This window comes from Barbus barbus, assembly GCF_936440315.1.
Source record: "Barbus barbus genome assembly, chromosome: 42".
Taxonomy (NCBI): domain Eukaryota; kingdom Metazoa; phylum Chordata; class Actinopteri; order Cypriniformes; family Cyprinidae; genus Barbus; species Barbus barbus.
Window position 1 is genome coordinate 17,570,732 of NC_136720.1, and position 13,309 is coordinate 17,584,040.

General features: G+C 37.2%; 1 protein-coding gene across 1 annotated transcript; it reads right to left on the reverse strand.

Moving 5' to 3' along the window:
• Positions 1 to 4,152: 4,152 nt before the first annotated feature.
• LOC306861224 (sterile alpha motif domain-containing protein 3-like) lies at positions 4,153 to 11,239 on the reverse strand. Its single transcript, XM_079403371.1, has 6 exons — positions 11,023 to 11,239; positions 10,053 to 10,146; positions 6,059 to 7,110; positions 5,805 to 5,960; positions 5,435 to 5,527; positions 4,153 to 5,284 (listed from the first exon to the last, which is right to left on the reverse strand). The coding sequence occupies exons 2-6, from the start codon at positions 10,066 to 10,068 to the stop codon at positions 4,994 to 4,996; spliced, it is 1,608 nt and encodes a 535-aa protein (XP_079259497.1). The 5' UTR covers positions 10,069 to 10,146; positions 11,023 to 11,239; the 3' UTR covers positions 4,153 to 4,993.
• Positions 11,240 to 13,309: the final 2,070 nt, after the last annotated feature.

Here is a 13,309-nt window from a genome sequence, read left to right on the forward strand (position 1 = left end):
AACAATCTAAACAATGTTGTTGTTTTTTTTGTTGTTTTTTTTTACAATTCTTAGAAGCAATAGAGATGAGATCCATCCTGGCTATTTGAATCAGTAATGAGAGGTCACTTGATGACTATGTACTCCAAAAAGCAATGGTATTTTGCAAATGATATATTGTCTAGAACCTCTAGTGAAACATTAAATAAATGGGTGTCTATTATTTCATTTCAATCACTGAAATGACCTGGTGCATAAAAGAGTTAGAGAAAGAGAAAAAGAGAGAAAACACTAGCAATTATCCCTTACTCTGTACTCCCTAAGACAGGTTTGACTTCTGGAGTTAGGTGAACACTCTATGATACATTCATGCTGTCCTTCAGTGTGTCTACACTCAAAGCCTACCCTGTTCACAAAGAGGAGTGCAGCACACCTCTCTCATTTTTTGCTCTGATATGCTCTTAGTAAAACCATGAAATAGGAATGAATAGATAGAGAGACTTATGCAATTGTCATCATTTTGTCCCATGCAGTATATGCAGACTAATGCAGAATATTTTGTTATGCCAAAATGACTTTTGCCTTAGACGTATTTGGATGATGTTTTTGCAGAAGACTGCCTTCCAGCATTGTCTGACCCACTCTCACAATCCCAAAATCTGCATTCAGCATTACAATGTCTTTTGTCTTTTTCTCTGAGTCGGTTATGGTTAGATTCACTGCACATTGTTTTTGACTCCGTAGTAGACAGGAGGTCAAATATAATTAGGATTACAATCATCGCACTGTTGGCGGTGCAGGGCAGTGAAATGCACCTTTGCGCCTCCACATGCACACAAATATATGAATCACAGAATAACTGAAGATAAAAAAAGCAGCCGAAATAGTCACTGTGTGTAATGTAAATGCAATTGTATAGATAAAATATGTTTAAATTTTCACTGAATAATGGTAAATTATATATAAATATCTGGCTTTGATTTCATGCTTTTCAATCTGTCAGTTTATTTTGAAGCACAACAACAAATCAATTCACCATGAAATCAGTTATGATTTCTCAGAATACCCTCAACAGCTGTGTGGAAAATGACTCTTGGATGGACACCAGGTGGCAAAGGCATAGAAAGGAAATAAAAAGAAAATAGCGCGTGTGTGTCTGCATGCAAAAGCACAGATGAGAGGAGAAATAAAGCAATTTCATTCAAGACTCATAAAGTGAGTGAATTTCTATTTCATTTCTTTTAAAGAGCCCACTAGATTGAGATTTTAAACATGTCAGTGATACATAATTGCTATGCAGAAAACTAAATTCTATGAGAAAACTGTCATGTCAAGAAATTGAATTTGATGTGAGTTTTCTTTAAGAATTAGATATATTTTTTTGGAGTATGTACGGAGTTCAAACTGTCATTTGATTGCAGTGGGACAAGGCTCCAGTAGGTGTCATGAGAGCGGGAGCATGATCATGTGTTTGTGTGTTTTGGAAAGACATTGAACTGAAATGATAGAGAGAGACCTCCTGTCATTGCGGAGAAACATCTCCTTGCACTGAAATAAATCTTGATGCTATTGCCTAAGATTATCCAAGGCTTTTTCAGGAAATAATGTCCCAATTATGTTACCTCATGGAGGCATTGATGTGTGATGGAAGCAGAAAAGCATGCCCATAGCCCTCCCATAATGGCATCCTCCTTCTGGAGGCATTAACGCTCAGATGCTCCAAGCAAAATAGGGGCAGGGGCGGACTGGCCATCTGGCAGACTGGGCATTTTCCCGCTGGGCCGACGTACTTTTTGGGCCGGGCCTATACATCTTCTCATACCATATTTGTCTGATCGGCCCATAAAACTCTTAAGCAGCCTATAGTTTTTCTGCCTAAATAGTTGACGGCGCTGTGGTCTTTGCGGCTGTTTAATGTATTTGTCAAAAAAGTCGGTTTAGGATTTTTTCCCCAGACAGACCGGCCCATGAGACATTTAATCAGCAGCCCATTGGTTATTTTCTTAATTGACATTGGGCTGACCCAATCACATCTTTACAACTCCCCTTTTGGGCTCTCTCTCTTTCTCTCTCTCTCTCTCTCTCTCTCTCTCTCTCTCTCTCTCTCTCTCTCGCTCTGTCTCTCTCTCTCTCTCTCTCTCTCACACACACACACACACACACAGTAATAATACTTTGTTACAGTACTAAAGTATTTTTTGGGAGTATCTGTAGCCTACTTAAGTTTTTATATTTCAGCCAACTTTTACTCCGATACATTTCCCCGAAGCATATTCCTTACTTTCAACAAAATAGTCAGAAGAACACAGACTGCTGGAAAGCAGGTTTGAGAATCAATGGTCTGGTCAAGTTAGAACAGCTTTGCTCATCTGCAAACGGTGCAAACAAGTGCGCGCACAATCGCGGATGATTCATTTTCCACTCAAAGTCGCGTCTGGGGTGTGTGATATACAGTATATCTTCTGCAATAATAGGGTAAGTGCTGTTGTAATGATGTGTGATCTGACATTATCAAGTAGGCTATATCATCAAATCACACACAGAGTGCACGCACGTTAATTTTATTAATGTATTAAAACTCATAATTCCAGGCATTCTAAGTTGTAGACACAAAAATGCTTCTGTATGATTTTTATATTTATATAATATAGTTAACTTCTAAATATTGCACATATCACCTGGACTATATCTATATCACACAAAGAGTACAGTTTTTCTGCAGATATCAGCATGAACACATTTAATAATCATTTCATATAAGTTCAGTAAAGCAGTGACTTACATTTTAGACTTATTGCTTGTTTTTGCTAAATTTTGCCAACAAAAATAGTTCAAAACAAAGATCACAGCACTGTTTTGCGTCTCTGAGCAATGGACTGTGTACTTATTGAATAACTCCGCTTTTTGAACGAATCGGTTGAATAAATGATTCAGTGATTCACTCATTAACACAGTCAAATGCTCTGTTCCTGAATGAATCAGCCGTTTGAATGAATCGGTTGAATAAATGATTCAGTGATTCACTCATTAACACAGTCAAATGCTCTGTTCCTGAATGAATCAGCCGTTTGAATGAATCGGTTGAATCTCAATGACTCACTCATTAATGGTCACTTTCTGTCACCAAAGTCTTTGCTGTCACCTACTAGCGGTTTTAATTTCACATTTTGACTATTTATTTCATGGTTTAAATTATTTCAAATATCAGTATTGATGTTTTATGTTAAAAACACAACATTAGGTCTATTTATGCATCTGTAACTGCAGTTTAAATGCATGTCCCCTCTGAGATACATTAAACTGTGTAAATAAATACATCTTAATGCTATTAATACATTATTATTATAGCGCAGGTTTAACGTTTAAACATTGTTAAATACTTGAACTGTTTTAGTATATCTAGAGATTTTATTTTAGGCAAGTCGTGATTATATGAGAAGGCTGACTCCTCTCCTGTCCCTGTGTTGAGAGAAATTGAGAGTGAGGTGCAGAGGAAGAGGCACTTGCTTCAACCTGAGGCTTATTAATTGCACTTTTGGTGTAAAAGGGCCTTTACAGTTATCAAAAATATAACTTTTTTATTAAAAAACAAATAAGGAAGCCCAGCTCTGGTGACAAAAAGTAACGCAAAATTAATGTAATTAATTACTTTCCATTAAAATATTGTAATGCAATACTTTTAAAAGTAACTTTGCCCAACCCTATAGTCTGAGGATAGAAGAGTCATCAATATTTTTTTTTATCTGATTTCTCATATAATAAAAACAGTACATTTAAAAAAATTGTATTTGCTAGCAATGCTTTTGCAAATAAATTTAATCAAAGCTAACACATGTAAACTAACACAAAAAAAAACAATAAGTAGAATTTACTCAATTTTTCTTTGGCAAGTTTTTGCACGAATGTTTTTCAAGTAAATTTCACACATATGGAAATTAAGTAAATCTACTTAACTAAGTTAAGTAAAATTAACAAACTGAATGAGTACATGTAACTTGACCTGTTAAATTTTATTTAGTAATTTTTACTTACAAATCTGATGTAATTAATATAATTAAGTAAAACCAATTGTTCTTTTAAATACATTTTACTTATTTTATGCAGTGCTGGCAATTAATTTAAATTAAATTTTACTGTTGTAATGTGTGTGACAAAATAATACCATGACAATGTGTAATTAAGAGTCTTTTATTAGGAAGAAATAATGCAAGAAGTAACAAGCGCTGAAACCTATGATGCTTAAGATCACTTTGCAATAGTTTAAACAGCTTGAGCAATGAGAAACATCTGCTTTCAATAACATATTAAACACATTAAAACTCCAACATTAGCAGTTTTTTGCATAGATATGACAGCTTCTTAATCTCAGTATCAAAACATGACTAACAGACTGCAGTTACAAATAAAACCTGTTAACTAAGACCCTGACCCCCACCCCAAAAATGTGTAGTTAAGAGTCTTTTATTTGGAAGAAAAAACAATGCAAGAATTATCAAGCACTTACAGAAATCTTTGATGCTTAAGATCACTTTAAGGCAGCTTGAGCAATGATAAACATCCATATTCAATGACATATTAAACACTTATTAAAACTCCAACATAAGCAGTTTTATGCATAGATATGACAGCTTTAATCTCAGTATCAAACCATGACCACAGGCTGCAGTTACAAATAAAACCTGTTTACTAACCCCTGACCCCAAAGCAAAAAAAAAGAAAACTCCTTGCCAAAGTGCATTTTGAAAAAAGTTTTTAAACTAACCAAAAACCTGAAACAAAAATTCAGAAATTTGTAAAATGTAAAATTATTTATTCAAAACTTTTATCAAATGAGGGTAACCCACATTAATTCTGTTGTTGCAATACAACAGAAGAATTGTACATGCAACTAATACAAATGTAAATGGAAAGGTTAAACACAATGAACATTTTGGATATATGAGGGAACAGGTTTTCTCGAGGGTAGTCAACAACGCAGATAAAGGCCTAAGGACATCCAGAGTACAGAAACATGTCAACCAAGCAGCTTGTTTTTTAAGGACTGAACTTTAGGAGAGAGCTTAAGTCCATCAAGCTCCAGAAACAGTTTCTGGAAAACCTCAAATGTGTATTTGAGCTTTGAGGGATACTGTAGATTTAAGGCATAAATCAGTCCCATCAGGAGTGCACAAGCTTTAGCAGTATTTTCACATTTACTTAGAGCCTTGTTTCCTTCAAGAACAATGGAAACCACTGGCTCTCCGTCTCCGTTTCCATGGACAAGAATCATCATGACATCTTCTGTGAAGCCTTCTTGACTGCCAACCTTATGCATTCCAGGAGGATGATGGGGAAAATCAAATTTAGAGTGTTAATAACATCATAAGCTATATTGTTGTAGAAACAGTTAAAAAAATGGTCAGGACAGTTTTACAGACTGGATAGAAATGTTTAGCATAACATGTCTGGGACTTACATTGCCGTCTTTGAAAAGATTCTCTGCCCCCTCTCCAAGATATTCAATGAGACTGCGGATCAAGCCATCTCGTCTTTTCTCAATGGTATGTCCCTGTGAAGAAATGTATTGCTAATAATCAATACTGAATAAAAGAAATCTCATTTTATAAGACTTTTTCTTAAATTGTTAAATAGTATTAAAACTTTTAATTCTTTAAAACTGTTTCAATGGTTTCACTAAGTACAACAGACAGAAATACAGATAGATGTACAGGAATGGGTGTGGTCGAGCAGGATTTGTGAATGATGATATACAAAATTATAGTAGCCAATACACAAATTAACATTGCAGAATGTTTAACTGGTTCATACAGGTACTGGTTTCTTACCAGAATCAATGCACTGAGTGTTGACCGTATCTTGACTCCTGCAAGACCTCCCTTAGCTTTTAAAAGCTCTAAGAGTTTCGGCGTGTAGCCGTCTAGTTTGGACATAAAGGTTTGCTCCAGGGGCACAGCCGTAATTCTTCGGAATTCCTCCTTTATCTGTAAAGAATTAAATAATCCACACACAAAAGATTTCTTATATCAACAGCAAACAATTAAAATATGATATCTACAATAATATAACTGGCTTAACTTACCTGAGCTTCTGAGAATAAGGCATGCCATCTCTGCAGGAAATCTTTAATTGGTGGGCTTAGATTAACAACTTCATGCCGCCTGTAAGAAAAAGTTTTAGACATTTTCTCTCCTACCACTCTTTGATTGTCTTTCTTTTTGACTTCGTCCAGCAAAGCTTGTCGCTCATTTTCTAAAGTCTCAATGGATTCCCCGTTAGGGTGTGGCGGTAGATAGTTCAGTTCTGCTTTTTTTGGTTTTTTGACATTTTTGCTTGGAAATCTCTCACTTGGCAGCTTCTTTTTCAATGTGTTAACCACAAGCTCAGGGTAGGCTAGCTCTCGGTTTCTTAATTTTGCACGATAGTTGCCCATTTTGTATTTGAGACTTTGTTGCCAGCCATGCATCCCTGAAAAACATCCCGGTTCCTTTAAGCATGGATACTTTCGTAGCAGAGCCTCTATGACGGACTGTATCTGCAGAGTTGTGGGATATGCCGTGTATTTGAATATTGATTCAGCAAGCTTTTGTAAGATGTCAGATTTTACAGTATGATTCTGAAGGAGAGTATCATTTTCAAAATATGATTGATTTCCAGCTTGGAGAACTCTGTCAATATCGAAGGAAAACTCTGGAACTTCAAATGTTTCAGGCCACTTTTCCAAGCGAGCCTTAGCTGGTGCTGGTGCTGATAGCACTGTTTCCCTAGAACTGGTTGAGGCTTGGTCACCTGTAGAATGTTGGTCCCAATCCTTTGGAACTGATAAGATATCAGAGTCACAAACAGGTGTCAGTGTCAGAATGACTGGATCTTCCAATTTTTTTACAATTTTGACTGAGTCCTTGTTCTTAATGTCGTCAGTAGAGGTCAGAGTAAAAAACTGACCAAAATCTGTGTCCATGTACATGAGACCGTAATCTCCATCCAACTGAAAAGTGTCTTTTACAGTTGTCAGAAGTTCATTGACTGTGTTCGGAATCCCAGATGGAAGGAACAACTTTCGTATGTCATGGTCCTGTAGAATTATTCGTAGTACAGCTGGGCAAGGTGAGGACATTGTTGATATTTCACAATCTAAAAGAAAATTAAAAAAGTGTATTAGTTCAACTTTATGACAGTGACTCTCTCATTCACTTCACACACGGTCATACACCTGCACACAATCACATACCTATACAGACACATACACAAGCAGGCATTCTTCATTACAATCGCATCACCATTAACAAACAATAACACAAGCACACTCTTACTAAAAAATGCAGGGTTTTTTTTGTTTTTTTTTACACTAATGAAAAGGACTTGTATGTAATATAAAGTAGGTGCATACCATTTTAATCAATGCAAATGTAGTGTTTTAGAGACACCATCAAGTGTCGTCCTCTGGTGTAAGCTGCTAGTGGATAAACATCTGTGAGCTGGGCTTGGTGGAGAATTTTAATATTGTGAGTGGGTTCTAACATGAAAACCCTGAGATGTTCAATGTACCAGGTACTTTGCAGCCTGACAACAAAGCTGAGTTCATCTTGAACAACCACCATTTGAACAATTTCTGCAAAGTCCGGCAATCCTCCAGTTGATCCAAATGCTAACATCATTCCTACAGTGTAGTCTGTGCCTAGGTAGTCAACCTTATTTGTCATGTGCACTGCAGTGGCATTAGGGAACTGTTTTGTCACAGTCTCTTTTATTCCTTCATGTAACACTTCAAGTGGCACTTTAGACATTTTTGTCACTGAAATGGCAGGCCTTGGATCTTCAGAGTCATACAAATGGAATGCAATCATTGCTTGATGCTTCCTTGCCAGAGACAACAAAACATTTCTAAAGCAACCAGTTTGCCGAAGAACCCTTTTGAAGAAGCGATGTTTGGCCTCGAACCTCATTGTCCACAATGCCACAAGGGGTCCAAACTGTTTAATGAGCTGAGGATAGTGCTCAAGAAAGTGTTCTTTCGGGAGCAGCCTCTGTTGTGGAAAAAGTTCACGGAACCTGTGTCGATGTTCAGATATCTTGCTATCAAGAAAACCGATGCTTGCATCAGAAAAGACAGGTGACAGAGCAAGATCAACAACATCTTTAAGACACATTATCAACTGCCATGCCTTCTCATCTTCTGGTATTTTGTGTCCAACCATTAGTGACAGCAACCTCAATAAACACCAGTTTTCGTGGGCGTTGCCACCAATGCTGGTTTTAGACACAAAGTTTGGTGCAACAACTTGAGGTGAGTTTGTTCTGTCACTCCATTTGTATGGGAAGGTTTTGATTTGATGGTTGAGCTCAGCAAGAGTGAAATACTTTTTCCTGATCAATACATCCAAGCACAGCGCCAATTCAACTGGCACAACTCCCTCAAGCAAGTCATGAAGCACATCAGGAGGATACCCTGATACTACATGAAAGTGATTTAGACTGTCAGTGATTGGACACTGGCCTTTCACTCCCAAGCAATGAGTTCCAGTCCTTAAAGCTGTTTGTACATGCGTTTCATGGTCTTCTTTATTTCGTAGAGAAAATGCACCAGATCTGACCTCTAACTCTTGGAACTGGGACCGTTCCGCAGTACAAAATCTGCAGATGTGTGACCCGGAAAAGCTCTCAAGAAAACCTCCAACTGCATGAGCACCAAGATTGTCAGCAATCACGCAGAACACTGTGCCCTTGATAAATCTCCCCAAAGAGGACACAAAAACACCATCTTGCTCCAAACGTTTGAGATCAGTCAACAATGGTTCAAGTACACAAGAATATCCATATGTCTTAGCGTCATTTGCTTTACAAAGCACAGCCAGATAGATGGATGTCAATGAGGAGCGCGATACACTGTGAATGTTTCCCAACACCCAGTAGACGGCAGTAACTTTGTGTTTTTTCCGAGATGTCCCGAGGGGATTACACACCTCGAAATCATCAATGTAGAGTATAAGAGGGATTCTTACATCTCCAGACAAAAATAAATTTTCTTTGAAATGTGAACCATCACAAAAGGATTCATAAGTACCTTTAGAGCTTTGTGCATTCCGGAATGCCTCATCCTTCTTAGCTAAAATCTGTGGCAACAATTGCAAAATGGGAACATACTGGAATGTTCTTTTTTCATCTAGTATGTACTCTACTGGTTCAACAATAGAGAATTGTTCCTTCAGAAATCTCTCTCTTTTGTATGAGGTCTTGAAAGGTCCATCCACCCCGAGGGCTGCATTTAGTGGATTAAGGGAGGTAAGATTTTCCACCAAGTTCGAGACTACTGACTCATCAACACTGCAACCATTACTTTTTAAAGTCGTTTCAATAATCTGTTTGATAACTGGACTTGAAGCAGTTGATGTTATAAATTGTAATTCATCTATTATTTCATCAATGCACTTGTTAGAAACGTTGAAAACACTTTCTAATTTAAGAAAAAGGCAACCCAACTTATTGTTGATTATTCTGACAAAATCTTGTTCTTCCTCAACAAAAGGTTCACATAAGTTACTTTCATCAACAGTCAATTGAGTATCTTCAGGTGTTTGACAAGTGTACTTTTGAAGTATGGATGGTTTGAAATGTTCAAGTGAGTGAGGAGTATGCTTCCTGCTTTTATGAGATGCAAAAGTTGAATATATATTTGTTCTGTACTCACAATTATTGAAAACACAGGTCACTGTTTCATACTTTTTTAGATGACCTCGAATGTGCTCAAAGTATTGTTTTTCTGAATGGTTACTTACTGCATTACAAACAAGACACCTAAATGACAGGGTCTGTGTAGAGTCCAATGATTCTCTGTGATCTCTAGACAAATGAGAGTGCAGGGAACTCCAGGTCCTGAAGCAACAAGGACAATCTGTGTATGGGCAAGGAATTGAGCAGTTTTGTGTGCTGTGCCAGTGCTTTAGTCGGTAATGTTTTAAAAGTTCTGATCTTTTCAATGAAGTAAAGTTGCATTTTTTGCACAACAACCTCATCAGTTCATATTTAAATGCTTAAATCAAGAGAAAAATATGAACTGCACCCCTGTGTGGACATACAGACAATTCCTTCCATTCGGTCTCTCCCTTCTGCCCCTTTCAACCAGGTTACAGCAAAGACAGAACAAAGGACTGGATGCACATGAGAAATATTCTGCAATTAAGAAAACAGATAAAAGAAATAAGTCAACAGCATACAATTTTTAAGTAAAAGTTGATTAGTATTTGCATTTCACATAATGTATGTCACTAATTTTGATTAAACGAACAAGGAATTTTTACACACTGTAGAAAAGATGGCTATCTTTGAGTTGTACTTTTTTTTTTCTGGCTCTTCAGCCAGCCATGCAGAAGGAGATTAGTCTTTAGAATGAGATCACACAAAAAGTGGGAAATAATAATAATAAAAAAAAAACTCAATGAAACGTCAACACTTTATTGATCCAAATCAGATCAAACTCATAAAAACATGACCGTACAAGATCTCCACGCCATTTCCTTCCATTAAACCACGTTAATTTAGTAAATCGTGTCCATACTGTAGTAATCTTTCACTCGTCTTTTTTTTTTTTAAGTCATTTACATTTAAGTGGACACCATTGAATAAAGAAGGGACCTATTAATAAACAGAACGCACAATTTCGTAAATTAATTAAAGAATGGAGGGATTACTTACGATTTATATAAAATGAGGGAAGGAAAACCTCTTCACGTATTTTTAATTCGAGGACACAACATACTTTTTTTTTTCGAAGAGCAATGCACAAGCAAACAAAATAACACACAACATATTCTCGAATTTTGCCCGTATTTATTTGAAACTTGACGTTTAAACTGGTTAAATATTTTGCAACGTAGCCTAACGTTAGCTTATATGGCGCTCCTTTAACAAAGCTATCTCAAGAACACTCTAAACTTTTCAAAAGCACGAAATTAAGTGATGACAACACAATCATCTAATGAAATTACATTTCTTGAATAAATTTAATCTTAAAATACGTAATATAATGCAGTTTTAAATAATACTTACTTGCCAAGAACAGATAGAGATGTACTAGAAGCCATCGATCTTCGCGGGATTTCTTTCCACGCATGCGCATATTCCTTGCTTGAAGACTGCGTAAATTTTGAGAGGGAGTAAAATCTTTCCGTGCCACGGGCATATGCCACTCCACATGTCACCGCTACGTGCGCATGGCACTGGCAGCTGCCACTCCACATGTCACCGCTACGTGCGCATGGCACTCGATCTTTCACTGTTATATGCGCATGGCAACCGACCCGGCACGGCCATGCGCGCATTTCACGGGACCCGGCACGGCCATAGGAACCCGTCACTCGACCTGGTGTCTTCACATATCGGCTGTCATTCGACCTGTCACCGCTACGTGCGACTGTCACCACTTAAAGCTTGGTTTATACTCGCAGAGGTGCGCGCGGCGAAAATGACTGCGTGGTGGGTCATTTCGCTTGGTGTGGGCACGGTATTTTTTGTAACTTCGGAGGTTAGCATAGGATTAGCAGGAATGCGCTTTCAGAGCACATGTAAATTACCCAATATTGTCGGAGACTATATAAAAACATACGTTTTTCTATGGAATTTTTGTCGAGATGGTAATTCACACGCATGTTATCTTTGACATTTGTTTATGTCCTTGAGTATTGTTTGTTTTTGGTCACATTTCAATACATTGTTTTATGTAGTTACACCAACTATTTGCAAATCTGCATAAAGTTTAAATTGTTACTGAATACCCCTTTATTTTTAATTATCCCTCGCCCATTTGTCTGTTCATACCTTAAGCACCAGTGTTTTATCAAATTTTACAAATTCAGAGGCTAATAACGACCTCATTTCCTACACCATTCATTTGTACACTAGTCACTTGATCTGGTATTCTCTGTATGCACCTGTCACAGCATTCTCTCAAATTACTATTAAACAACCAAAGGAGATCAAGAAAATTAAAATTGTTATTAATATTAAGACTACTGTCAAGGCTAAATTAAGCAAAACGTTTCAATCTAAATTATAATACTATATTGCTTTTAATATATAGTAACAGCAACCTAAAGTAACAGAAATAAAGTGACAAGAAACACGTTATATATAAATAATCACACCAATCACTTCCTTTAATAAGACCTCTACAATGTTCCCTATTTGCATTTCTATGATCAAAAATAAATGACATTTACTTTATGCATAAACATGCAAATAAATAAATACTTCAATAACAATTTTTACATACATTCTTGAATGTCAGTGAAATTATTTAACTTCAACCACTAGGAATGTGAAAAGAAGTTGGGGACAGGGCCTAGAGTTTTTTTTTTTTTTTTGCTTTTTTTTAACAATGGGCCTCCTCCTCTTGCCTTGGTTCAAAATGTAGACTGTACTGAGTACAGTTGTTGCGTGCCTCCATTATCACACAGGACAACATTCCTGGTGATGAACTGCTATTAAAACCATTTTGGGTTTCAACATTTTACCCTTTAAAAGAGAAACAGGACATGTTCCGCCCTTCGACGTTTAGTTCGTTTCCTAGTCGGACCCGTTTTAGTGACGGACCTAGTTTCGAGCCGAGCTACAGCCAGCAGGGCCTGGCGCTCTCCCTGGCAGTGGCAGGTCGTAGCGCCACTTCCGGTGGCATCGCCAAATGCCACCGGCAGCTGCTAGAGTTCGTGGGAGCTGCCAGGTCGTTTCTGGCAGCTGCCAGATTTCTCGTGGCAGATGCCATGGTTTTTCTCGCTGTTTGCTCGGTAAAAAGTACACTGTTCTCAGTGGCGTGCGGTGGTGTTTTTTGTTGTAGTTGTTGTATTATTATTATTATACATTTTTATGGATCAGCTGCCAGAGTTAGTGCCAAGAGTCACGATCGTTTGTCGCCGTTTATTTTTAAATGAAAGATTTGATTATGCATATTATATACCAGCAAGCAGATGCGATCAGAATATGAACCCAATAAGCTAAATTGCATAAGTATTTTGCCATAAAGAACATACACACAGATAAGGAGTGCCCAGCTGCCGCTAGCCAATACTGTATATGCACACGCGCTCGCACACACAAACATATTTTTTATGTATTTAATGTAACACTAGTTAACACTAGTTAACTAGTAGCTTGCATATTACTATATAAGCTGTTTATTAGTACTCATAAAGTACATACTAATGCCGTATTATACGTGACCGGTCCATATTCTACATCTTACCCTATACCTGAACAGTACATTAGTATTAGGAGTTTGAGGCAAAAGTCAATAGTTAGTTAATAGTGAGAAATGGAGACCATTGTAATTGATTTTTTTATT